Source organism: Hydra viridissima, unplaced genomic scaffold, assembly GCF_058129835.1.
Source record: "Hydra viridissima isolate aposymbiotic clone 2 unplaced genomic scaffold, HvirCarnegie_v1 scaffold_5, whole genome shotgun sequence".
Lineage (NCBI taxonomy): Eukaryota > Metazoa > Cnidaria > Hydrozoa > Anthoathecata > Hydridae > Hydra > Hydra viridissima.
In genome coordinates this window covers 16,850,717-16,875,389 of record NW_028324304.1, presented here as the reverse complement: position 1 = coordinate 16,875,389, position 24,673 = coordinate 16,850,717, and the positions used below count along the sequence as shown (strand labels likewise).

General features: G+C 29.5%; 6 protein-coding genes across 29 annotated transcripts in view; 4 read left to right on the top strand and 2 right to left on the bottom strand.

Annotated features, from left to right (window-relative positions):
* Positions 1-718: 718 nt before the first annotated feature.
* On the top strand, positions 719-1,723 carry LOC149889017 (uncharacterized). The gene is made up of 3 exons (XM_090089163.1): positions 719-841; positions 1,063-1,464; positions 1,495-1,723. The coding sequence occupies exons 2-3, from the start codon at positions 1,078-1,080 to the stop codon at positions 1,558-1,560; spliced, it is 453 nt and encodes a 150-aa protein (XP_089945289.1). The 5' UTR covers positions 719-841; positions 1,063-1,077; the 3' UTR covers positions 1,561-1,723.
* A 712-nt stretch (positions 1,724-2,435) lies between these two features.
* Positions 2,436-5,101, top strand: LOC149889016 (uncharacterized). Of its 2 annotated transcripts, none has more exons than XM_090088769.1 (2): positions 2,436-2,520; positions 3,827-5,101. In XM_090088769.1, exon 2 carries the CDS (start codon positions 3,838-3,840, stop codon positions 4,306-4,308), a length of 471 nt encoding a protein of 156 aa, XP_089944895.1. In that variant the 5' UTR covers positions 2,436-2,520; positions 3,827-3,837; the 3' UTR covers positions 4,309-5,101. The 2 variants fall into 2 exon arrangements, with proteins under 2 accessions (XP_089944895.1, XP_089944894.1); XM_090088768.1 differs by having other exon boundaries at positions 2,448-2,556.
* A 1,522-nt stretch (positions 5,102-6,623) lies between these two features.
* LOC149889015 (uncharacterized) lies at positions 6,624-7,887 on the bottom strand. Its single transcript, XM_090089421.1, has one exon. The coding sequence runs from the start codon at positions 7,875-7,877 to the stop codon at positions 7,407-7,409; it is 471 nt and encodes a 156-aa protein (XP_089945547.1). The 5' UTR covers positions 7,878-7,887; the 3' UTR covers positions 6,624-7,406.
* A 2,175-nt stretch (positions 7,888-10,062) lies between these two features.
* On the top strand, positions 10,063-11,614 carry LOC149889014 (uncharacterized). 3 transcript variants are annotated; one of them, XM_090089419.1, is made up of 3 exons: positions 10,063-10,234; positions 10,504-10,678; positions 10,987-11,614. In XM_090089419.1, exon 3 carries the CDS (start codon positions 10,998-11,000, stop codon positions 11,478-11,480), a length of 483 nt encoding a protein of 160 aa, XP_089945545.1. In that variant the 5' UTR covers positions 10,063-10,234; positions 10,504-10,678; positions 10,987-10,997; the 3' UTR covers positions 11,481-11,614. The 3 variants fall into 3 exon arrangements, with proteins under 3 accessions (XP_089945545.1, XP_089945546.1, XP_089945544.1); XM_090089418.1 differs by lacking the exon at positions 10,063-10,234 and adding an exon at positions 10,317-10,367; XM_090089420.1 differs by lacking the exon at positions 10,504-10,678.
* Positions 11,615-12,416: 802 nt separating this feature from the next.
* LOC145189356 (survival of motor neuron-related-splicing factor 30-like) lies at positions 12,417-17,785 on the top strand. Of its 2 annotated transcripts, none has more exons than XM_090089415.1 (10): positions 12,417-12,625; positions 12,802-12,867; positions 14,429-14,470; positions 15,098-15,186; positions 16,467-16,557; positions 16,688-16,770; positions 16,930-16,996; positions 17,077-17,145; positions 17,243-17,311; positions 17,410-17,785. In XM_090089415.1, the coding sequence occupies exons 1-10, from the start codon at positions 12,572-12,574 to the stop codon at positions 17,488-17,490; spliced, it is 711 nt and encodes a 236-aa protein (XP_089945541.1). In that variant the 5' UTR covers positions 12,417-12,571; the 3' UTR covers positions 17,491-17,785. The 2 variants fall into 2 exon arrangements, with proteins under 2 accessions (XP_089945541.1, XP_089945542.1); XM_090089416.1 differs by having other exon boundaries at positions 12,425-12,625; positions 15,098-16,016.
* Positions 17,786-17,833: 48 nt separating this feature from the next.
* The window catches only part of LOC145189354 (dual specificity tyrosine-phosphorylation-regulated kinase 4-like), a 14,613-nt gene continuing 7,773 nt past the window's right edge, over positions 17,834-24,673 (bottom strand). For 9 of the 20 annotated variants that reach the window (XM_090089385.1, XM_090089382.1, XM_090089383.1 and 6 more), the window contains 17 exons: positions 24,415-24,486; positions 24,066-24,134; positions 22,710-22,744; positions 22,582-22,631; positions 22,339-22,470; positions 22,081-22,249; positions 21,698-21,752; positions 21,330-21,382; positions 20,782-20,814; positions 20,630-20,695; positions 20,081-20,235; positions 19,913-19,963; positions 19,621-19,742; positions 19,391-19,451; positions 19,030-19,159; positions 18,771-18,846; positions 17,834-18,460 (listed from right to left, as the gene is read on the bottom strand). In XM_090089385.1, coding sequence (XP_089945511.1) covers positions 18,032-18,460; positions 18,771-18,846; positions 19,030-19,159; positions 19,391-19,451; positions 19,621-19,742; positions 19,913-19,963; positions 20,081-20,235; positions 20,630-20,695; positions 20,782-20,814; positions 21,330-21,382; positions 21,698-21,752; positions 22,081-22,249; positions 22,339-22,470; positions 22,582-22,631; positions 22,710-22,744; positions 24,066-24,134; positions 24,415-24,486 — 1,758 coding nt within the window. In that variant the 3' untranslated portion in view covers positions 17,834-18,031. Of the gene's footprint in view, positions 18,461-18,759; positions 18,847-19,029; positions 19,160-19,390; positions 19,452-19,620; positions 19,743-19,912; positions 19,964-20,080; positions 20,236-20,629; positions 20,696-20,781; positions 20,815-21,031; positions 21,302-21,329; positions 21,383-21,697; positions 21,753-22,080; positions 22,250-22,338; positions 22,471-22,581; positions 22,632-22,709; positions 22,745-22,872; positions 23,340-24,065; positions 24,135-24,414; positions 24,487-24,673 lie in introns of those variants that run through there. The other 11 variants (XM_090089389.1, XM_090089392.1, XM_090089395.1 and 8 more) reach the window with 7 other exon arrangements.

Sequence of the window (24,673 nt, the reverse complement as noted above, 5' to 3'; positions counted from 1 at the left end):
TCTGAATAAAAAAGGTGATTGGGTTCTTGAATTCTCATTGACAGAAATCTGGTTGCTTTTATGCTGCCCCAAATCCCACCATACTTTTTTAATACTTTAATTAAACTGAACAGTTATTTGATTAATTATACTTGTAATCTGAAGAAAAAATTGCTTTGGGAATTTGTTTTTGTTTTTGTTTTTGGTTTTTTTCACAGTTGACATTCCTACCATAAGATTGACATTCCTACTATGAGATTGACATTCCTGCCATGAAATTGACATTCCTGCCATGAAACTGACAAAATTAATTTTAATGCAAACTCAAAAAGAACTTCAATTGATATGTAAAGTATTCAAGAAAATTATGTTTGTCATTGTTTATGACGATACTTGTTATTACTCTATAGTTACCTTGTCGATTGTAAATACATACATAAAAGAACTTTCTATAAGTTCCAAAGTTCCCCTCCCCTCCCTAGAAGTTCTAACTATATTCTTTTTGGCCACTGACCAGGCTGCCCCTATACCCTAGTTATGCTACTGACTATGTTCATCACTAAAATGACCTGTTTCTGCGGTCTCTTTTTTTCTGTGTTTGTGGCTCATAAAGACAATTTTCTAGAGAATTAATCCTTTTAATGTCTAATCATCTGGTTGAATATTTTGTTCTTTTTTGTTATATAAATACAAGTAATTATTTGAAACTTATACCATTTCCACTCTTCGCTTTCACTACTTGGTTTCTACGCGAATTTATTGGTTCTCAGTCCTTTTTTTTCAACAACAGTTAACTGAAGTGAAAAACCGCATTGTTATTTAAAAAAAAGGTTTCTCTAAAAAGTTACAACTTGAAAAGAAGGTAAATTTTGTGGATGCCGTCGGTCGCTGAATTTGTTATTTTGTTTTTACAAAAATTAAGAAACTTTAAAAATTAGCATTCTTTTCTAAGGCTACCTAGAAATAAGCTTCTTAAAAACATTTTTATACGACTATAATATTAATAAAGAGTAAAACGATACGGAAAAAGTTTTTTATTTTATCTTGACTTTTTTTTTTGAGGGAAAATTTATGTTCCTCTAGAATCAAGAATCAAAGATGTCAGAAGCTGGAAGAATAAATTGTTTAGCAATCGATGGAAGCGAAGCAAGTAAAAACGCGTTCGATTGGTACCTTCAAAATTATCATAATAACGGTGATACTTTAGTCCTAATTCACGTTTATCAAATGCCAACATTGGGTGCAGTTGGTAGCTCTGCACCGTTGGGTACAATAAGTAGCTCTGTGCCATTGGTTGAAACCATCGAAAGCAGCATTAATCTCAGTAAAAACATTATCAACTCTTTTACAACAGTATGTGAAGAAAAAAAAATTAAATACCTAGCCGTAATTGAAGACAACAATCCTTTGGTGATGGCTGGAAAAGTCATTTGCGAATCAGTTAAAAAAAACCTCGGAAGCATAATTGTTCTCGGTCGAAGAGATTAGAGTAAAGTAAAAAGGTATTCTTTGGGGAGCACAAGTGATTACGTCTTACATCATTCAGAAGTTCCTGTTGTAGTCGTTCCAACTGAGAAGTAGTGATGTCTCATATCAGAGGCTGCTATGAGACTCATATCAGAGACTGCGACCAATATTATTGGAGTTATCTGTACATCAAGTTCATTCGTTTTTTAAGATACATTAATTTCTTTTTCAACGGTGCGATTGTTATTTAAGTGATATCAAGAAAACAGGAGATGGTTATGGGATTTGATAGAGTTTTTAGTTGTCACACCTGTCTAATTAATGTTTGTTCGGAATAAGTTTTAGAAAAAAAAAAAGATTTGTTAGTTACAAAACTTAAAAATAAACTTAGGAAAGAAATAAGCATAAAAAATAGGAGAACATGCGAATTTCGACTTTTTAGAAAATCAAAAATATGACTTTTTTTTCCTTATGCTCTCTCTTATTACGCGTAATACACTTAAGTAAAAGACAATCTTTTAAGATAGGAATTTATATCACAACCTTGCACTAAAATAGAATTTTTTCATCTCGCTGTTATCGTTAAAAATTTCTGTTAAAAATTTTGAAAAATATGGAGAATAATAAAAAATGTATAAAATAAGTGAAGCAGATTGAGTCAGTCCATCGGGGGTTTTACTAAGGAGAATTACAGATGGTTAAATCATAAATGCATTTGAAGTATTTCAATTATCTTATTATTACGTAATTCTTTGTAATCTCAAAAACTTCTGTTACAAATATGCAGCATGGTTTCTATACGTAGAAACTGTGGCATTTTAAAACTCAGATAAAAATCCTTGATTTTAGTTTTGATGAATTCTTCTGTGATCTTTTAGATTTCTTATTACTCGTGCTTAATCTATAACGTGTTCTAACATCTATTTACATAGCATTTTAAAGGTAGTTCTCGTGCACTCATTTTTATTTCCATTATAAGATGTGGCAGTTTAAAACACATTCTCAAATTTTAATCCAATAATAAACACTTTGGAGTGAAAATTTTTTTAAACGGCTTCAGACAAAAACTAAAACGTAAGCTTTAAAATTTAAAAAGACAAAGCAAGAAGCGTAAGTCTTTATATTATATATATATATATATATATATATATATATATATATATATATATATATATATATATATATATATATATATATATATATATATATATATATATATATATGCGCACACACACATACGCACGTAATTATTAAAACTATGATATACATTCTGACAAGTACCATTTTGAAAGGGCGCGTGATGTAAAAGCTACGCGACAATCCGGGGGTCAACAAAATGAAACTTACACTTTCGTAACGCTGCAAATTTCGTAAAACAAAATTTGTGAAGCATTTTTAACAACGATTTTGAATTTTTGTGTGAAGTACTAGAAAGTTCGTGAAAGTTGCGCAAGTGTTAGTGTAAAATAATAAATAAAAAATTAGCATCGATCCTAAAATTGTTAAACAATTTTTGTCGTTTTTTTAAAAACCAACGGTTTTTTTTATTATTAATAATTAAAAATTTGTAATTTTCTTTTATAATTACAATGATATTTTCCAAATATGATTTTATATTTTTACGAAATTTGTAATGTTTTATATTACTCAATTTTATAACGCTACCTAAAGCAGACCAAACCAATAACGTACAGGTTACTTTATATCGACTTGACATCGCATATCTGCGCAAGTTTATTTTATATGCTTTTGTGGTATGTTTTTAACTTTTACCATGGGAATAAGCGCTATTTAATTTGACTCATAGCGTAAGAATGATGGTTGGCGAGGCAGCAATTGTGAGTTAAAAAAATAAAACAGAACTTTTTTTATTTATGTAACAGAATATTTATTTAACAGAATATTTATTTAACAGAATATTTATTAAACAGAATTTTTTCAAGATGCTTTATGTAGCATTAAAAAGAAAAAAAGATTTAGTATTCTCAATGGGAACTTAGAGGATCACCAAATTGCTTTTTAAAAATTGCGGTTAAAATGTTTTTAATTCACTTCGTCACGTGACGATGAACATGAACAAATGAATTTACAAATGACTTTTAATTACTTTATTAGTTATTGTTTTGTAATAAGAATTGTGATAGAAATAAAATGTTATAAGAATTTGTAATAATAAGTTCAAATTGAATAGACATTAAAAAAGACTTTTTTAATAAAGATAGCAAAAGATAAAAAGCAAAAGATAAAAAAGATAATTTAGCAAAAGATAAAAAAGCTGCGTGTAAATTCGGCCCTAATCAAAAAACAGCATTTTTACATAAAATGAGAATATTGTTTTGCTTGTAAAAATAGAAAAAGTTTAATTTAAACAATTTTTTAGATATCTAAAGGATGTCAGAAGATGATGGAAGGATTAACTGTTTAGCAATTGATGGAAGCGAGTCCAGCAAAATTGCATTTGATTGGTACATTAAAAATTACCATAAAAAAAACGACACCTTAGTATTAATTTATGCCCACCAGTTCCCGCAAACTCCATCTAATGGTATAGCTGGTGGCTATGCTCCTCTGACTGATAGTAATCAGGAAACGTTAGAGTGCAGTATACAACGTTACAAAAATATTATCAAGTACTTTACAACAATTTGTGAACAGTGTGACATCAAATTCCGAACTGCAGTTGAAGAAGACTTTCATGGAGCAGGACAAACGATTTGCGACTCAGTTAAGAAACATTGCGGCACTGTTGTCATTTTAGGAAAAAGGGGGCTTGGGACAATAAGTCGATTTTTACTCGGCAGTACTAGTGATTACGTGTTGCATCATTCTCATATTCCAATAATCGTTGTCCCGTTGCTATGATACCTATAAGAGGTTATTTTTAAACACCTTTAACAGTTTATCTTTGAGATAATCTTTCAATCAAGCCTATTCTTTTTAAATTCTTTATGTAACCTTAAAAACCAAAATTTGCACTTTTTTCTTTTTAACTTTAATCAGATTTCGACAAGTCTTGTATAAATGTAATAATTTTAACTTTTTAACAATGAGGGTATGCACACCTACACACACACACACACACACACACACACACACACACACACACACACACACACACACACACACACACACACACACACACACACACACACACACACACACATATATATGATGGTGTTTATTGGTCCTAATTTTCACTTTTTCTTGATTCCGATTCTGTTCTTTTTCTCGTTTATGGTAAATGATGTAAATAGTACTGAAGTTGAAGATAGATTTTGTAGGTTAATTGTGGTATGACGTAATATTTTAATAGGAAAAGGTGTAAAAGTGCCACCAGATTTTATTCTGTTAATGATTCTGAACTTTACTTCTGGGAACACCATGCTCTTTAACAGCAGAATACAAACAAATTTTATTTGTTTTTAATCAATGAATATTGCAACAAGTCAAGTGTAGATATCTTTTAGATAAAAAAAGAAACCATGCAAGAATCTTAATTTTGCAACACTCTGCTGTGCGACGAATATGTTGCTATGGAGATTTGTAATGAGTTTTGAATTTTTTATTGTAAAAAATGTTGAATTTAACTCTTTTTTTATTTCTGTATCTTATGTAATAAACACCTTTTAGATTGTTATGATAAATCTTGAAGTTACTGAATGTATTTTATATTGACCGGTTTTTACAGATTTTCTACCAAAAGCCAGCAATTTTTTTTTTTTTTTTGGGGGGGGGGGGGGGAATCATTTTTTTAATATAACTTTTTAAAATACTATTGTTTTTTTATTAACTATCTTATGTAAAAAAAAAAAAAACACTTTTAAAGTTTTAAAAAATAGAAAGGTAGTTTGACTTTTATTGTTCGGTGATCAGTTTGCTCCGATTTTATTTTATTTATTAGGGCCTGTTTATATGGAAAGCGGGCTGGCTCGGCAAACGAGCCAGCCCGTTTACCGAGATATCGACGTTATTAATATTTTAGGGCCTGTTTATATGGACAAGGGCTAGCCCGTTTGCCGAGCTAGCCCGGAAAACGAGCCAGTTTTAAAATTGCGTTTATATGAATTTTTGCCAAAAAAATAAAAAAATGATATCGAGGTCAGCCTGGCTTTTTCTAGCTGGGCTGGCCTCCTTATCGGTAAAATAATAACTTTAAAGATGGCGTCTAGCGACAAAAAACAAACACATTGCATTTTAACAATATGTTTAACTGGTATTATAACACAAATAATGCTTGTAAAAAGCCAAATTGTGTTATGTAAGCTTTACAAATTTAAATTTGATGATTTTTTAAATATTATTTTTTTCACAACCACTTCAAAAGATGAAATAACCAAGAGAGAGGCGCCTTTTAAGAAAAAATCGTAGTTGCTTGTTTAAAACTGGCAGAACTGATTTATGGTGGCATAATATAATAACTGGTGTAGCTCCCATTGATGTATGGAAAACAAATTTTAGCCTTTCACGGTTTCTTTTCATGAATTTGGTTTCAGAGTTTTTTAACCCCTTATTTATCTCCTGACCCTTTTTCGCCTAGCTCTAGAGCTCTATCAGTAGATAAAAAAGTAGCTATTACTTTATATTACTTAAAAGATACTGGATCTTTGGTAAATTTTAAAGGCAAAACAACTAAAATTTTAAGTACACGGAAGTTGTCGGTTTTATTATTAAATTTATTATTTTATGCGGAAGCTTTTAAATTTAAAAAAATGTAAGAGTTTAAACGCATGCGTACAAATTTATTTAAGAAATTAACCAGCCCGTTTGCCGAGATATCGGCAAAAAACAGTGAGATCTCGGCAAACGGGCTAGCTCGTTTATTCATATAAACGCAAAATAAAATTAAGTTAAAATATTGATGACGTCGATATCTCGGTAAACGGGCTGGCTCGTTTGCCGAGCCAGCCCGCTTTCCATATAAACAGGCCCTAATAAATAAAATAAAATCGGAGCAAACTGATCACCGAACAATAAAAGTCAAACTACCTTTCTATTTTTTAAAACTTTAAAAGTGTTTTTTTTTTTTTTACATAAGATAGTTAATAAAAAAACAATAGTATTTTAAAAAGTTATATTAAAAAAATGATTCCCCCCCCCCCCCCCCCCAAAAAAAAAAAAAAAATTGCTGGCTTTTGGTAGAAAATCTGTAAAAACCGGTCAATATAAAATACATTCAGTAACTTCAAGATTTATCATAACAATCTAAAAGGTGTTTATTACATAAGATACAGAAATAAAAAAAGAGTTAAATTCAACATTTTTTACAATAAAAAATTCAAAACTCATTACAAATCTCCATAGCAACATATTCGTCGCACAGCAGAGTGTTGCAAAATTAAGATTCTTGCATGGTTTCTTTTTTTATCTAAAAGATATCTACACTTGACTTGTTGCAATATTCATTGATTAAAAACAAATAAAATTTGTTTGTATTCTGCTGTTAAAGAGCATGGTGTTCCCAGAAGTAAAGTTCAGAATCATTAACAGAATAAAATCTGGTGGCACTTTTACACCTTTTCCTATTAAAATATTACGTCATACCACAATTAACCTACAAAATCTATCTTCAACTTCAGTACTATTTACATCATTTACCATAAACGAGAAAAAGAACAGAATCGGAATCAAGAAAAAGTGAAAATTAGGACCAATAAACACCATCATATATATGTGTGTGTGTGTGTGTGTGTGTGTGTGTGTGTGTGTGTGTGTGTGTGTGTGTGTGTGTGTGTGTGTGTGTGTGTGTGTGTGTGTGTGTAGGTGTGCATACCCTCATTGTTAAAAAGTTAAAATTATTACATTTATACAAGACTTGTCGAAATCTGATTAAAGTTAAAAAGAAAAAAGTGCAAATTTTGGTTTTTAAGGTTACATAAAGAATTTAAAAAGAATAGGCTTGATTGAAAGATTATCTCAAAGATAAACTGTTAAAGGTGTTTAAAAATAACCTCTTATAGGTATCATAGCAACGGGACAACGATTATTGGAATATGAGAATGATGCAACACGTAATCACTAGTACTGCCGAGTAAAAATCGACTTATTGTCCCAAGCCCCCTTTTTCCTAAAATGACAACAGTGCCGCAATGTTTCTTAACTGAGTCGCAAATCGTTTGTCCTGCTCCATGAAAGTCTTCTTCAACTGCAGTTCGGAATTTGATGTCACACTGTTCACAAATTGTTGTAAAGTACTTGATAATATTTTTGTAACGTTGTATACTGCACTCTAACGTTTCCTGATTACTATCAGTCAGAGGAGCATAGCCACCAGCTATACCATTAGATGGAGTTTGCGGGAACTGGTGGGCATAAATTAATACTAAGGTGTCGTTTTTTTTATGGTAATTTTTAATGTACCAATCAAATGCAATTTTGCTGGACTCGCTTCCATCAATTGCTAAACAGTTAATCCTTCCATCATCTTCTGACATCCTTTAGATATCTAAAAATAATAATAATAATAAAAACAACAACAACAATAATAATAGTAATAATAAAAATATTTAAGATAACAACAATGATAATACTAGGAACAAGAAGATAAAGAAAAAGCCAGGCTGACCTCGATGTCATTTTTTATTTTTTGGCAAAAATTCATATAAACGCAATTTTAAAACTGGCTCGTTTTCCGGGCTAGCCCTTGTCCATATAAACAGGCCCTAAGGCAATAGTTCACTTTTGCACCCGCTCTCCCTAGCTTCTCTATATATTTTTTCTCGTTGTTATTTAAAATGAAGAAAATTGATATTTGTTTTGTTTTTTGACCAACGCAAAGTACTCAAACTTTTAACATGAAGTAAACTAAGTCTGACAAAACGCTAATCGAAGACTAATTCTATGTAAAACTGTAAGCGGTCCGGTTTTTATTGCTTAAAGTTCTATAGATTTTCCTGTAATTATTGTTGCTTTTTAACACAGAACTTTAATAAACACAAATTATTTATCAATATTTTATCACTTTTATATTGAAGTAATTCTCATATAAACGACCAAAATCGAAAATTTAAAAAAAAAAAAATTTTACGAAAATACGTTGTCCCATGTCTAATATTAGTAAATTTTTAAAAATTCATTACTATTTTTTCTTAAATGTGACAAGTACCCTTAATATTATTACTTAGCTTAAAAATTCAAATTTAAAAAAAATATATTTTTGGCCAGTTTTGAAGCTATTCTGTCCCTGTAAGCTTCGTTTATAATGATAAATACATTACCATGCAAACTTATATGGCTTTCACGGTCACTTATAAGCCTATAAACTTGAAGTAATTGAAATTTCGGTTACGGCTTTACTAAACCGAAATTTCGGTACTTTCGGTTTCAGCCGAAATTATCGATTCCGGTTGTTCACTAGTTCTACATCCTACGTTCTGTTAACATATATTGGAAGCACTTAAATATAATTTTATCATTAAGACAGCTACAAACCAAAAATTAAAGAATCCCTAAAAACTAGAACTTTTAACAAACTGCGGCTTTTAACACTAAGCAAGCAAAGGAGTGAAAAAAATCGACGCGAGCTTTTTTTTAAACAAAAAGTTGCGTTGATTATTTTGTGCTATTGAGTCAAATATCAGTCCTATGCTGACCATAGCAGGTGGATAAGATGGAGCAGAGTAATTCTCACCACCAAAAAATATTTCTAAATGTCTATTTTCGTTATGGCCAGTTTTTTAGTCATTCTGCATTAGTGTGAGACGATATTTCATATCTGCAATAAAAAAAAGGAGAGGTGCGATAAAAAATTACATTGCTTCAACCCAGCAAGACATATTTTACGTGGGTATTAGTCTTCTATATAATTAATTCAATTGTATAAAAAGAAATCGAATTTTGCATCCGTGAATTAAATTTGAATTATCTTCGAGTCGTGTCTTAAAAATAGTCGAATTTCGGTTGAATATTATTTATTTAGTAATAAAATTAACTTACAATAAAACTTTCTGAACACATTAAAAAAAAAAAAAAAGTTAACAAGTGTAAAACATTTTAAAAAAATTCTTGGAAACCGCAAAATAATATTTTTAACACGACTACCAATCTATTCTAAGTGATTAAAAATTGTGGTTTTAGTGACAAAATTGAAACTGTAGCTAAATTAGTTTTTACCCATTGAATATTATAATTCAAAAAGAATATTATTATCAGAATGATAGATGAACCTTAATAATGTTTAAAAACTCGATTTTTAAGCAGCTAAAAATCTGACAATTTTTTTTCTAGAATTTAAGTGTGAATGTTTTTGTAACTACCGCCAAATGTCAACATGGTTTTTTTTTTTTTACAGATTCAGAATATTTGTAACTATTCTGCGACCAATCCTACAAATACCAAGCTTGTATTAATAATAGTCACTGTTTAGTGAGTTTTTTTTATCGGTTTTTTTTACCACGTTTCGCTTTTTTTTTTTTTTAATACATATATGTCGTGCAAGTGACGCACTTTTTAAATTGTCCTACAAACCGTCAGTTAACTATGACGTACGAGTTTTCACTTCTTTTAAAAGCAGTTAGTTATACTATTGTATTCGTGTTGCTATGTTTAGCAAAATAATTAAATATTGACAAATTGTTATTTAAACAGCTAATAAAGTAGATGAGTTTTAAGAAAATATTGCAGCTAATCAGTTGTCTACAAACATTGATGTTTAAACTTGAAATTAAATAATCAGCTCGGATAATCAATATGGATAGATATTTAGAACCTTTTTTATACCTACAAAGTATCTTTATATTATAAAGAAGTTTGATAGTTTAAGGCAAAACTTTTTTGCATAGCTACATATAGGGTATACTTTCATTATTGATACTTATTGGTTCGTGGTTGATATTTATTTAATCATGGTTGATGTTTCTGTTTTAGATACTACACATCGTTTACAACTTTAAATTAATTAAATATACGGAAGAAGTTTTCTCTAAGTAATGTAATACTACTGTGTAATATTTTTGTAGTATGTAATTATGTAGCAATTTATAATGTACATTTTATCATAAGTTACAACAATATTAATTGAATCTTGTGAATTGAGTGTAAGAATGTATTTAACGATCTTAGATTTTTGAATTATCCGCCCTCACATCACCACTTGGCCAAATCACCACTTGGTCACACACCACTTGGTCACACACACTTGGTCACATCACCACTTGGTCACATCACCACTTGGTCACATCACCACTTGGTCACACACACTTGGTCTTCAGTTAATTTTCCACCTTCAGTAACTTCAGTAAATTTAACTTAAATTAATAAATTTACTGAAAGCACAAATTTTTTTTGCACAATAAAATAAGGGGGGGGGGGGTTTAAATGACTCAAATTTCTCTTGACTCAAATTTCTCTGCTTATGATTTTATAAAGCAAGTTAAATGACAACCTTTTTTTTTTTTTACAACAAATAAAAACTTATATAATAAGAAAGTTTTTTTGTGTAGGGATATGGTTGTAATTTGATAATGGGAAGTATTTGCAAAATTACAGCATGTGCATTCATTAAACTACAAGTGAACTTACTAAATATAGCATGATTTTGTTTAGGATTCTATAGAATGGGTGACACTGGAAGAGTAAATTGCTTAGCTGTTGATGGGAGCGAGTCTAGTAAAAACGCTTTTAATTGGTATATTAAAAACTACCATAATAAAGATGATACCTTAGTAATAATTCACGCATATCAAGTCCCACAGATGCCAGCCATGGGTGTAATGGGTGGTTATGCTCCTTTGGAAGCTTATCAAGTGACAGTTGAGAGCAGTTTTAAATGCGTTAATAAAATGCTCGACTATTACACAAAAATTTGTGACGAGAAAAATATAAAATACCGATCTGTTATTGAAGATGACTACCATGGAACTGGATATAAGATTTGTGAATCAGTTAAGAAAAACTTGGGTACTATTGTTATTTTAGGCCAAAGGGGTCTTGGAACAGTGAGCCGATTTTTACTTGGTAGCACAAGCGATTATGTTCTACACCATTGTCATGTTCCAGTTGTCGTGGTCCCTGTCGTTGCAAAATCTACCGAAAACTAAAATATTTAAAAAACCAGCTTTTATTAAGTTTTTTTTTATGAAAATTATTTTTTTTAAATTTTATCTGTTTGTTGTAATCTTTTACTAAGAAAGCGATAAAACACAATTTTTTAAAAATTTACATCAAATCTCCAGATGACCTGAGTTTTAGTCTCACGTTTAGTTTTAAATTCACAAAGAACATAGGGGACCATTATGATATTATAGTAAATTAAAAAGCGTAATACAGAAAGATTATACACAGATATTCTATCTTAACATAATTTCACTATCATTTGTAAATTTTCTTTCAGTAGATCAACTTTAAAAAATTAAAAACCAAGATTTCACTTAACTATTTGATAATTTGTGAATCAATTGTTGATTTTTATCAAAATTATTGATCTTCAATAAAAAGTGTTGAAGCCACTAATGAATTCTTAAGTTTTGCGTCAAAATTATGATAGATAAAAATAATTTACTGTTGATAGAGCTTGCTTGCTGAGTACATTACAAAAAATTTGAAAATTACAGTCGAAAAATGTTTTAGGAGATACGCAAAGCGTGAATTAAACCACACTATGACTGCGGCCGTGCTACAGAAAATTAAAGAAATCTAAAAAAAGGAATTTTAATTGACACCTTCACCGTAACAAGCTCTTATAAAAATTAAAACTTTAAAGTCAACTTAAAGCACGTTTAAATGACAGGTCATCAGCATCTTGGTTTATCAGGAAGATCTAATTTACTAATAAATTATGATTTTTTTCATTTAATCAAAATTTCCAACACTGATCATAGCAATACTCGGATAGCCGTAGGGTAATTATATGTTTGATGGTTGTCCGTCATTTGCAGATAAACTTTAAATCTATTATGTTAAAAAGGAATGTCCCCTTAGCAGATTTTCCTCCTTATTGTTCCTAAAAGAACCCTCCTCCATCCATTATAAATACCATTTTGTCCCGTAACGAACATTTCAAACGCCATTTTTGTTCAAGAGCGGGACAGAAGTCTGATAAGTTTTTTGAAAATTTGCAAACAAAAACATCTAAAATATATAAATTTATATTCAACAACAAGCACAACAAACTTTTAACTTCTGGATAAATATGGATGATAATTTATTAGAAAATTTAGAAAACTATAAGGCTCAACTAAGTCAGGTCCGAAAACTAAATTTTGTATATTGCTTTACCTCTCACATCTCTTTTTTTAGTGTAATTAAGTTCAATTTAGGCCTAAAAATTAAGAAAAATACTTAAAGGTTTTGAAATAGATAAACATCGCTATCTCTTCAAGATACATTAATAGGGTAATTTCTTTTTTATTAAACTTTTAGGTAGAAGCCGCTCTTCTAATTGATCCAAGTGATGGAGATTTACTAAGGCTCCAGCAAGATCTTGAGGTTTTCTTAACGTTTCTTATAAAAATCCATATAATTTTAATGTTTTTAGATGTTTCATACAATTTTTTTAGTGTGTGTAAGTTTTAAGTCTCCACTTAAATAATTTTTATTTCTAAACTCTTGTAAATATAAATGTGCCTCTAAACAACTCTTTTTCAGACTTGGATAAAGATAGATGTTTAGAATTTCTCACACTTTTATGGCTCTCTTTAATTTCTCAATATTTCATTGAATTGCTAAGGGGTTCTCTATTCCATTGCCATATATTTTACTCTTTCTGTTTTTCATAGTTTAAATGCTTATTATTCTAAAAAAGGGTTATCTTTAATTTTGGTAAAATGTAATTTGATAGAAAGTTGAGGTTATTGTTTACAACATCTATTTTATGAATTTTTTGGTAATTGCAGGTTTTGTATAGAAAAATTTTAGGTAGTGTTTTATTTATTTTAATACTAGGATTAAAAGTGTTGTTGTTTGTAGTCTAATAGAATGAGTTATAAAAGATTCTTTAGTTATAATTGGTTAGAACCTTATAAATGGTTATTATCAGTTAAGACAGTTAGGTACAGTGCCTATTGTAAACTTCATTTCTTAAAGTGAATGCCAGAGAAAAAACTGATTTGTTTTGTAAAAACAAATCAGTTTTTTCTCTGGCATTCACTTTAAGAAATGAAGTGAATGTCAGAGAAAAAACTGATTTGTTTTGTAAAAAAAAATCAGTTTTTTCTCTGGCATAATTTCTATATAAACCATCTCCATCAAGTAAGTTTAACTAAAGAAGAATGAGTTACAAAAGCAGAAATATTTCAAATAATTTTAATAGTTGTGATTCTATTCTGTTAAATCACATGAGCAAAGCACTGTTTCACAGTTTTCTATTTTTCTAATTATTAATTTAATGTGGTATTTATCTAATTATTAATTTAATGAGTATTGCGCTGCATAACCAATTGAAGAGAGGTTTATGCTGCATAACTAAGGTGTCTGCAGCCTATACAATGAGACATACTTTTAAAAGAAGGTATTACCTCCCCTTTAACAAAGATCCACCAAAATCTTATAAATTTGATAGTATAATAAAAGTGTTTTATTATACTATCAAATTTATATGATTTTGCTGAGTTCTTCAGTAAATTAAAAACTTTTTTAATTTACTGAAGAACTCAGCATGAGAAGTATTTCATTTTAAATTTACGTGCACATTTGTCAATTAAAAAATTGGTTGTTACTTTGAGAGTTTTTTAAATAAAGATGTAAAAGATTTGACTTCACAAAAAATAATTGTCTATTCTTGGTAGCATCTGGTCAGATTGACTGCACATCTTTTTTTATATAAATATAATTTCCACATTGTTATCTTAAAAGCATCCTATAAATTTGGATAATTTTTTTTTGGAAGAAAAAAAGATAAAAGTTAATTAAACACTTTAAAACATAAAATCCTAAAGTTAAGTTTAAAATCGAAAAGTCTTTTAATACAATGTCTGTATATTTTTATAGTTTTAAGAAATGTATTTTGATGCAACAAAATTTCATGCTATATTAGATATGTATTTTTTAGGAGGTTATTGCGCTAACCAATGATCTAATCCAAATTAATGAGGTAAGTGAATGAGAATATTGTTAAAATTTTAAACTTATTTTCTAATTTACATAAGTAACAATAAATAAAATCTGTAGAATAAGTTTTATTTTTTTTGAAGAAGTGCAAGTATTATACATTCATGCTTGTATGAAAGATATATTCAAGTATCAAAAATATATGCACTATAATAGAAATCTGTTAAAGAATATATGTATTATAATAAAAACCACTTAATCTGCTTCTCATTTCACTAAAATGTTATAGTATTTCGAACATCTAAAATTTATCAAGTTCAATTTAATGAGTCATAATGGAACTTGGTGTTACTTTCTTTTATAATATATTCTGTGTTAAATTTTTAATGTGTTAACAAAATGGCATATTTTTCTCAAACCTAATGATCTTATCATTTGGAGTATTTAAGCTGCAAAAGCTTGTAATTTTAACTTGATGTCTTAAACTGCTAATGATGTTCAAATGTAATGATGGTGTCAGAAAAATTATTTCTTAATACAAATTCAAATCATTAGATTAATAGACTAGATAGGGTGCTTCTTGGTACCACTTAGTATTACTCAAATAGTGTTACAATAATATTTATTACAATAATTCACTCTATAACACTCAAATAATATTTTCCTATAGGCAGAAGTATTGCCAGAGAAAGAATCATCACCTAAAGCAATATGGAAAGTTGGTGATCGTGTACAAGTACATCGGAAAGCTGATGGAGTGTAAGTAGTTGCTATTTTGCTCTCTTCTAAACAAACGTCAAAAAGATATTCACCGTTATGTTTTAACAAAGTGTCAAATGCTCAACTGTTGTTGTACAATAAGCTTCTCTTTAAATCTTTTCAAATTTTATTTGAATGCTTTTGGTTGTTTGAAATATTTTGTTATCTATTTTATTTTATTGATGGCAGTTTCAGGTCATTTAAAATTTCAACTCATTTTTTTTAGAATCATTTTTAAAATTCCTATTAAAATAACTATTTTAATGTCTTAACCTGATGACTATTAAATATCCATGATACCACTATGACAGTTCTCAGCTTCTGATGTCATTAAAGATTTATTTAAACAATTCAAAACAAACTTTTTTTTGTTGTGTTTTTGTTACTTGTTTTTTTTTTTTGCTACTTGTGTTTTACATGTTCAAAAGTTAGATTTTCTTATCAAAATTTGGAGTCAGAACTCCAATATGCAAGTTTGGATTCACACTCATGAGCCACTCACTTATTTTTTTTTTCTTTTTCTTTTCTTTTCATTTTTTTTGTTTTTTTTTTGTCTATGTCAGTTTGGGAAGAAATAAGGTAATAAATATTCTTTGAAATTTTTTATACAATAATCAAATGTAAAAACGTGTCAGATCTCAGATGTTTTATTTTTCCTCAATTATAGAAATTTTTTTAGACTAAATTTATTGCTTAGAAAATTTCCACAAAACATTAGTTTCACGTGTATGCAACTTTAGCAAGTGAAATTAACTTTTGACAGTTTTCACGAGATATCTTGGTTTTCATTTTAGGCTGAGTTGTGATAACTCTCGTTGATTGTAAACTCTGTAAGTAAAATCGTCCAAATTTTTGTTAACAGGAGCAGCGTATTGTATGTATTGTTTAAACAAATCAATTTAAATAAAAGCATAAACTTTTTAATGTTCCTATGTCTTTTTACCAGGTACCTATTCTCCAATTGTCTTAATTAGTACCCATTTCTCTTAACGACTTTTTCTATTTAGTTCCATTTTTTTTTAACCTGATGCACAAATAAGTTCTTTAAGGTTCTTTACTAAAATGAATTATTTTCTATATGAAACATTATCCAACTGACACAAAGTTTGCTCTTTAGTCTAGGAAATTTTTCGTCCTAATATAATAAAACTGCAGTTATGTCAAAAAACCGCCCAATTTGATGCACATATTTTGTTGCACCAATTAAAGTTTTAGTATGTTTCACCTGTAAAATTTTTGTTATCAACTTTTTATTTCAACTGATGAAAATATTTTATAAGGGTGCACAATGCCACTATTGATATGATTTCTGACGATGGGTTTTCATGTACAGTGAAGTTTGACAACAGTGGATCGGTTGATGTAGTTAAGGTATTTTTTCTTATCTTTTTTACCCAATTTTGATTGAACGTTTATTGGTGTGCTGCCATTATTCCTTAAAATGTTTATGTTAAAGAAAAACTCGATGCAAACAATTTCCCTTTAAATTGTGTAAATTTAGATATCAGCTCTTTCTCGAATTGAAAACGAAGAGAAGAAAAACCTTTTAGGAGTATCTGCCAAGCCAGTAAATAAACTAACCAGGTAAATGTTAACACCCCTTTTTTTTTCTTAATTTTTAGAACTTGTTGTTTAGAAGACCCTTTAACCTCCTCCTACCTCCCCCCCCCTTTTTTTTTTTTTTCTTTTTTTTTTTCTTCCCCTCTTTCTAATTTTTACAATTTTTTACAACTTTTTATTTAGAGAAGAACTGGAAAAGAGAAAAGAAGTTAAGAAAAAAAAGCTTTTGAAAAAGAAACAAAGGATGAAGGTTATTTTTAAAAATATTTTGTGAAAATAAGATAAAATTTTTATACTTGCCGAATGTTACCTCAAATCTATAACATTTAGGATTTTGAAGAAGCTCGAGAATCAGGAAAACAAAAATGGCAAACGTTCTTCAAGAAAGGAAATCTTAAAGTAAGCTTACATCACGGTGGATCGCATTCTCAATGTTCTGTGCGGCAAGCTATTGCTTATACTTTTTTTTTTTTTTTTTTTTGAATATTGTTTTTAGGGAAAGAACAAGGTTCGTGGTTTGAATAAAAAAAGTATTTTTGCTTCAGCAGTAGACGGAAAAGGGAAAGTGAGTGCCAGTTATTAGAAATGAAATTTCTTGATTTACAAGTTTTTACATTCTCTGGAGAAATAAATTAGCTGTTTTTTTTTTTATTTTTGACATAGATTGGTATTGGTACCTGTGGTACTTCAGGCAAAGGAATGACCTCATTTACCCCAGCATCGCAATACATGTATAAGAAGTAGAAATCATGCGCGTTTCGTAAGTTCTCGATTTCTCGAGATTCTTAAATATTAATTTTAAACGAGGTTAATATTTAAACGAATGCTCTCGATTGTAACTCGAATTAAAACTCGTACCGATTTGGTTTGAAAATTGCATCGCACACCGAAATCCGCTGAAAAACGCCCTTTGGTCATAAGAGTTATTTTATTCATCACAAAACCGTCGAGAAAACTGAACTTATATAGCCTTTTAGGCTTCTTTTCAGTGTACACCTGTAAATTTGTGCTTTTTTAGGTAAAAATGAATTAAAATTTACTCCCTCATTACTTTTATGATTGGTAGGTTTGAAGTAAGAAACGGGCAAAAAAGTATAGACAGTAAGTTCTGCCTTAAAATCTTATAAAAGCTTAACAACATACACACGTAACAACATACAGGTCATAAAACACGCTGGTCAGTTTTAATCTTCATTGTATAACGACAATATTGTCTGGCAACTAGCGGTTGTAATATCTCAGCTAAACTTGGTAACGGTCCCTGGTCATCTCATTACCAGCTCGGTTATCTAATAGGAGGCAAATAGCTATCTTTTTCTCGGATAGACCAATTAGACAAGTTCATTTGACTATTCATTGTTTTCATAACGTCATTTTGAACAATCGCTTTGTCACTTACTAGATGATTGTCAATGCCGTTGCTAATGAAGTAACTACTTTTTCTGATATCATTAGCTATATTAACATCGCTCATTTTATCATCCACTGATTGGACGTTGTGACTATGCCTAACGAAATTACTACTTCTTAAAGCGACAGTGCTATTTTCATGATTTTCAACTGAGAAATTGCTATGACGATAAATATGGTTTCGCTTTTGTACAGCATAATACGTCTTAAGTTCCTCCCTGGAACGAAGATTTAAAACATGGATTTTTTCACTGCCAGGGGAGTAAACATTTGGGCGGCAAGACGACGGGACAGCATTGGTTATCTAAAAAAATAAGAAAATAAAATAAAAAACCTTTCACAATTTTTTTCAATATTCAGAAGAGAGATAAAGTGAATAAATAATTCAAATCGAAACAAACATAAAAAGAAAAAAATGTCAGATGATAAAAAGGTCGGTTTTTTTGTTTTAGTTTTTCATTTTCCCTGTTGCTATATAGAACATCAAAGCTGGTTTTGAAAGTTGTAGTCACATTATCTATTGAATTACTGATTCGTAACAGAATAATCTGAATCGCGAAGCAACAGCATACACTTAAATGAATATACTTAAGAATAATTTACAGCTTCAAGACCTCCAATATACATACATCCGTCAACCACCTATGCTGAAGCGCCTCTTCTGGATTCATGCGTTTCGAAGGATCCCATCTAAAGAGATATTTTGCTTTAGCTTACGTTATTAACTTTATAATCATTAACAGTACAAGTTTAAGTCGAATTTAAAATAGATGGGGATTTTAATTCCCGATTCAAATTCATTTTAAAAGAAAAATTTATATCTATATGCTTATACTGAATGCAATTCGTTATAATTTTCTTTAAAATACATACTCGAAACAACGTTGGATGAAGTCTACAAAAAGCGGATCATTAGACTTTAAAGATGAGTTCAAATCTTTAGAAGAGGGCCGCCTCTTTCTTCCTTTAGAGTTTGTAAAACAACGAGGGTTACCTTTTGAATCTAAAAAGTTAACAAACGCTTATGTGAATAAATAGAATTTTTATATCGTTTTATTTTAATTTTTTTTTAAAAGCTAAGTTTTTTCTACTTCTATTGATTTAAAAATTCATTTTTAATGAACTTATTACAATTTCAAACATTCTATTATCTTTTATTGACCGGCTGATTCAAAATACACTATTGACCAGATGATTCGAAATTTCATTATGGAACAGTAAAAATATTGCTTACCAAAAAAAATTCTTTTCCTATGTGAATTTTCTATTAAACTTATAGGGGGGGACCCAAATATCTGAAAAATAATGAGAAAACGATTAAAATTTAACTCAAACAAGCCACGAGTAATGTAAAGTTGCATTAAGAAACCAACAATAACAAAGGCGGAGCTTTAGAAATAGGGGGCGCACAAAATTAAATAAAATGCAATGAAAGCACATGATTAGGGTGATATCAACAATTACCTCCATAATACAAGCCATCTGTTCGACTTCGTTCTCACCTGGAAATATTGGAAAGCCAGTATGTAACTCAGCTAATATACAACCAAGCGACCACATATCTATAGCAGTGGAATATGAAATGCCTAAAATGGACAATAATTTATTCTTTGATTTCTGTAGTTTAAATCTAAATATTTACTTTATTAAAAAAATTTTTTTTTCTTAAAATCTCACCAAATATGATTTCTAGAAAGTGATTAGTGGAAATTGTAATTAAAAATTATAATTTTATTAGAAATTATTAAAATCTTACCTAATATGACTTCAGGAGAACGATAGAATCTACTTTGAATGTAACTATAAACTAAAACAAAGCAAAGACTATTTTCTTCTATTGCTTGTTTTTCTTCAATTTCGTCTGGCTTAATTATAGCCGGAGAATAAGTTGAAAATATTACCTTTAATAAAACTGATTCATTACCTTTTTGATGTTCTAGGCAGCTTGAACCAAAATCAATGACTTTGACCGCCGTTGATCCCCTTTGTTTGAGCAGAATATTTTCTGGTTTTAAATCGCAATGAATAATTTTATTATTATAAAGTAGACGAAGACAGAGTAGTATAGAAACTGCAAATCTGAAAAGCAATCATAGTAATAATCAACAAATCAGCTTTCTATAATAGAGAGAATGTATGTGACAGTTTTGCTATTGGAGAACCTAACTATGAAGAATTGTGACAACCATTTGCGACATTTTCTTTTTTTAATGTGTTTTATGGTCTATGACATCAAAACATGACGAAAACTCAGTATCACAATGTACTATCTACAAACTGTTTTTATCTTTTTTTATAATTTTATTAGACCATTTCGGGTCATTTTGCATTTTAAAGAATAAAAACAAAAAATACATCGCAAAACTTTATGTCAATAAATCAACAGCAAAAAAATTATGACGCATCTGAATCAATAGCAGAACAGAAAGAGAAGAAATTGTTTTATTTAATGTGTTTTCGATATTTCACCTACTTTCGCACTAGATCGAGACTAAATCCTTGAAAGTTGTTTTTCTTTAATAACTCGTATAGGTTCATACTAAAGAAAAAAAAACTAACCAATCAACCATCTTATAAAACTGACGGATAAATAAAAACATCTGATCTCTGAACACAAAAACTTACCCCAGCAGCTCGAAAGAGATGCACAAATGATTTCTAAAGAAAATGAGAATAACAAAAGAAACAATAGAAATAAAGATACGTCCAATTTGAGTGTCTTAAAGCCCCAAACAGATGGAAGTTTTTGCAATTAAGCCAAAAAGAACTTTGGCTTTAACAGTAAAAAACCAAACCAAACAATGCTCAAAATTGTTCGCTACAAAGTATTTATTATAAAATGTCTTATTACTTTTCTGTTTTCTGAATTTCATACCTCTGACTTTTGAGATTTTTTTTGTGATGAATATAATTTATGTAGCATAGCTTAAATTATATTTTCTTATTTTTATAACGCGGTGAGGATAACATTTACAATTTTTTCTACTATAATTTGAAACACTGGGACTTCAAGAAATTCCCATTTGAAATTTCATATTCATAATTTAAAAACAATTTTATATTTTCTTTTAATCTGTGAAATCGGCCTTTAATATTCTCCTTCCTTCGAACCTTTAGTACATTTAATTTTAAAACATGTAAAAGCAACTTTATATTAAGAGAAAAGCGCTTACCTAAAGTAGAAATAATCTTTCATATGAATGATATTATAGAGCATTTCAACATCCTGTTTAAGAAAAAAATTCTGTGAAATTTCAGACAAAGTAGTTTCCTTTCACATTCCGTACCTTTAAGAGAACTCTGGACTGTTACGTAAAAGATAAACCGTAAAAACTTTAGGAAATGAAACTTTACATCACAATATAATCTTTGAGCAATCAAATTAATGAGGATTACTACGCGTCTTAAAGAAGATTCTTGCGCATCTTTGAGAAGATTATAACGGAAGTTTATATTAAAAAACAAATGCAGCAATTTTTAAGCATTAAAAAAAAAACCCACTTCGTAGAGCAATTTTTTTCCTATGTTTGATAAAACTCACCTTTTTTCTAAGAGAATCAAGTATCTTTACTTCAACCAGAGCTTGATGATGGAATCTACATCAAAATATAAGAATGTCACTTATATTAAATGAAAGTTTTAAGATAAAGAATATTTAAAAAAATGTAAAAATTACTTAGAATTTAAAATCAATAAAGACATATAACACTTAGGCATTAAATGTTAAACCAGTGACTGTAAACCTTTTGAAGACAAAAAATTTCTCGTCACAAAACATGCGATAGCTGAGAATCTCTTTATAAACAAACACCAAAAAATTATTTTCAAACTTTTCTTTCTGTATAAGTGCAAGTCGGAGCCACTTTTTTATTTTTTAAATCAAATTCTGACATTTCCAAAAATTTGATGTATAGTAACTTTTACCGTTTCTTGTTTCGTATTATTTTGATAGCGACGAATTCTTTGTTTCTATGGTCATAAGCTTTGATAACTTGTCCAAAGGACCCTTTTCCAACAGTATCAACGATTTCGTAGCGGTAGGATATATGATCCTTAACTACTCGTATAAGACTACCTTGTTCGTCATCGTACCCTACAAAATGGTCAAATATAAAACATAAGCTCATTTCCTATTCCAAATATATAAAATTAAAGTTAGCAAATTCAATGGGTTTCATGTACCGTTGTTCATGGGCGCGCCAGGAACCCCCTCAATCTTTCTGGCTTCCAAACCTAAGTACCATATCTCAGGATAATCGAGAATTTCAGCTTGTTCAAATAAGGTCAGCTGGTTTCTATATGATTTCATCACCGCTTAAGAAAAGAGAATCCAATTTGATAATAGAACAAATATCATTAAAAAAATAAACGAAAAAAACTGTCAGATTACATAAAATATCTTATGTATTGTTCTAATTAAATTACCTCCTGCAGTCATCGGCCATTTCTCAACTTTAGCTGAACTGCAACTTTCGCTAAAATAAATAAATAATAATCATAAAACCAGAGTAAATTAAAAAACGTCAAAAAAGAACCTGTTGAACTGCTTTTACCTTTCAAACAATGAACTATTCACACGATTTGTGACCTAAAAAACAATTCCTTAATCAAAATAATATGTAATCATATTTAACGATGAAAAAAAAAACCCTAAATCTTCGTAAAAACATTCTAACGCCATTTTTGCTTTAAAAATCCTCTAAATATTAGTCTAACCTCCTCCGCCCGAAGCTTTTCAAAGAAACCTCGTATATTCCACATGCCTTAGATTTGCATGGCATTATTATGAGGAAAGTATTAAATTTACAACTCTATAATTCAAAACATCGTTGTTACGTGCGTCAAGCTCTATAATATAACACGGCCGTGCGTTTAAGGAAGTCGCTAAAAATATCACCAAGAGAAAAATATTAAAACATCTGCTTCAATCGTTTATCTCTTATCTCCACATTATACAATCTTCGTTCAAGTTTTGGAATTCATTTTGCAAAGAAACACAATGCGATAGCAAACATAAAATATTTTAACGGAAGAGCGATGAACCAAAACTGTCTATTATTTTGGTGCACAATAAGAACAAAGTAAATTAAATATTAAAAAACGATAAAATAAGAAAATTAAAAAATTTTAAAAATGCGAAAAACGATTTATCATAAAGTAGGTCATATTCCTCCAAAAATCATCTGTTCGTTCATTTTTATGCAGCAACGTTATATAAATACAAGTTCAATTTAACCAGGGTTTTAAAACCAGGGTTTTAAAGCCAGGGTTTTAAAACCAGGGTTTTAAAACCAGGGTTTTAAAACCAGGGTTTTAAAACCAGGGTTTTAAAACCAGGGTTTTAAAACCAGGGTTTTAAAACCAGGGTTTTAAAACCAGGGTTTTAAAACCAGGGTTTTAAAACCAGGGTTTTAAAACCAGGGTTTTAAAACCAGGGTTTTAAAACCAGGGTTTTAAAACCAGGGTTTTAAAACCAGGGTTTTAAAACCAGGGTTTTAAAACCAGGGTTTTAAAACCAGGGTTTTAAAACCAGGGTTTTAAAACCAGGGTTTTAAAATTGTAAAGTTTCTTTTGTTGACTTTGAGTCTAAATTTTCAACCGAATATAAAAGTTCCTTTGTTTACGATTGAAAAAAACTTTAAAATGTAACATACCATGGTGTGACCAAACAAAGTCCTATGCTTTAAGAAAGTCCTAATTTAAGAAATGACAAATTTCGTATATATAAATGTAAACAATTGGGGAAAATAACTTAGTTATTTTAACTAAGATATCTAGTCAGTTAAAATAACTAAATTTATCATTTCTTAAATTAGGACTTTCTTAAAGCATTGGCTTTGTTAGGCCACACCGCGGTAATTAGTTTAAATAGATGAATTATTTTTTTGGAGCATTAAACAAAAAGTTACCTTAGATGAAATAGATGCTACTGAAGGCATGCTAGGGAATTTAACAAGCAAATCATTAGCATAACACCTCTAAAAAGAAAACCATAATTTATTTATGTTATATTCAAAGGTCTATTAAACTTTACAATTTTACAATTAAACACCATTGACGCGCATAGAAAAGTTAACGCATTTTTGCAACGATAAGGAAAAAGATCAAATATTGCAGCCCGCTGTTTTTTAATCTTTGATCAACTAGAATATAAGGACCTATGTTAGAGATTACAAAAGTTGAATTTTTCTGCCATTCTAACTTTGCAGTTATTGCTTCATTAAATCATTTAATAAAATTAAAGATAAACGTTGAAACCTTCGGTTGATGATGAACAAAAGTAGGTTGGAGAACGGCGTGATGTGCACTTCGATGAGGGAGCAAACAATTCTAAAGGAAAAACAAAAAAAAAACAAAAAAATCTATTACCATATTATTGCTCTTCCATAACATCCAATAAAATAGCAAAATGGCTCTAACAACAGTATTCGACAAAATTATTCATACTCTTATTACAAAATATGTCGAAGCAATAAAACAAAAACCAAAATGCCAAATTGCCTCCAGAGCTAAAAAG

Bases quoted from the DNA above. Each gene is read 5' to 3' on its own strand.
- LOC149889017 (XM_090089163.1), top strand. From the start codon at position 1,078: ATGTCAGAAGCTGGAAGAATAAATTGTTTAGCAATCGATGGAAGCGAA. The intron at 1,465-1,494 runs TAGAGTAAAGTA...TATTCTTTGGGG, and splicing joins TTGTTCTCGGTCGAAGAGAT to AGCACAAGTGATTACGTCTT.
- LOC149889016 (XM_090088769.1), top strand. From the start codon at position 3,838: ATGTCAGAAGATGATGGAAGGATTAACTGTTTAGCAATTGATGGAAGC.
- LOC149889015 (XM_090089421.1), bottom strand. From the start codon at position 7,877: ATGTCAGAAGATGATGGAAGGATTAACTGTTTAGCAATTGATGGAAGC.
- LOC149889014 (XM_090089420.1), top strand. From the start codon at position 10,998: ATGGGTGACACTGGAAGAGTAAATTGCTTAGCTGTTGATGGGAGCGAG.
- LOC145189356 (XM_090089415.1), top strand. From the start codon at position 12,572: ATGGATGATAATTTATTAGAAAATTTAGAAAACTATAAGGCTCAACTA. The intron at 12,626-12,801 runs GTCCGAAAACTA...TTAAACTTTTAG, and splicing joins ATAAGGCTCAACTAAGTCAG to GTAGAAGCCGCTCTTCTAAT. The intron at 16,771-16,929 runs GTAAATGTTAAC...CTTTTTATTTAG, and splicing joins CCAGTAAATAAACTAACCAG to AGAAGAACTGGAAAAGAGAA.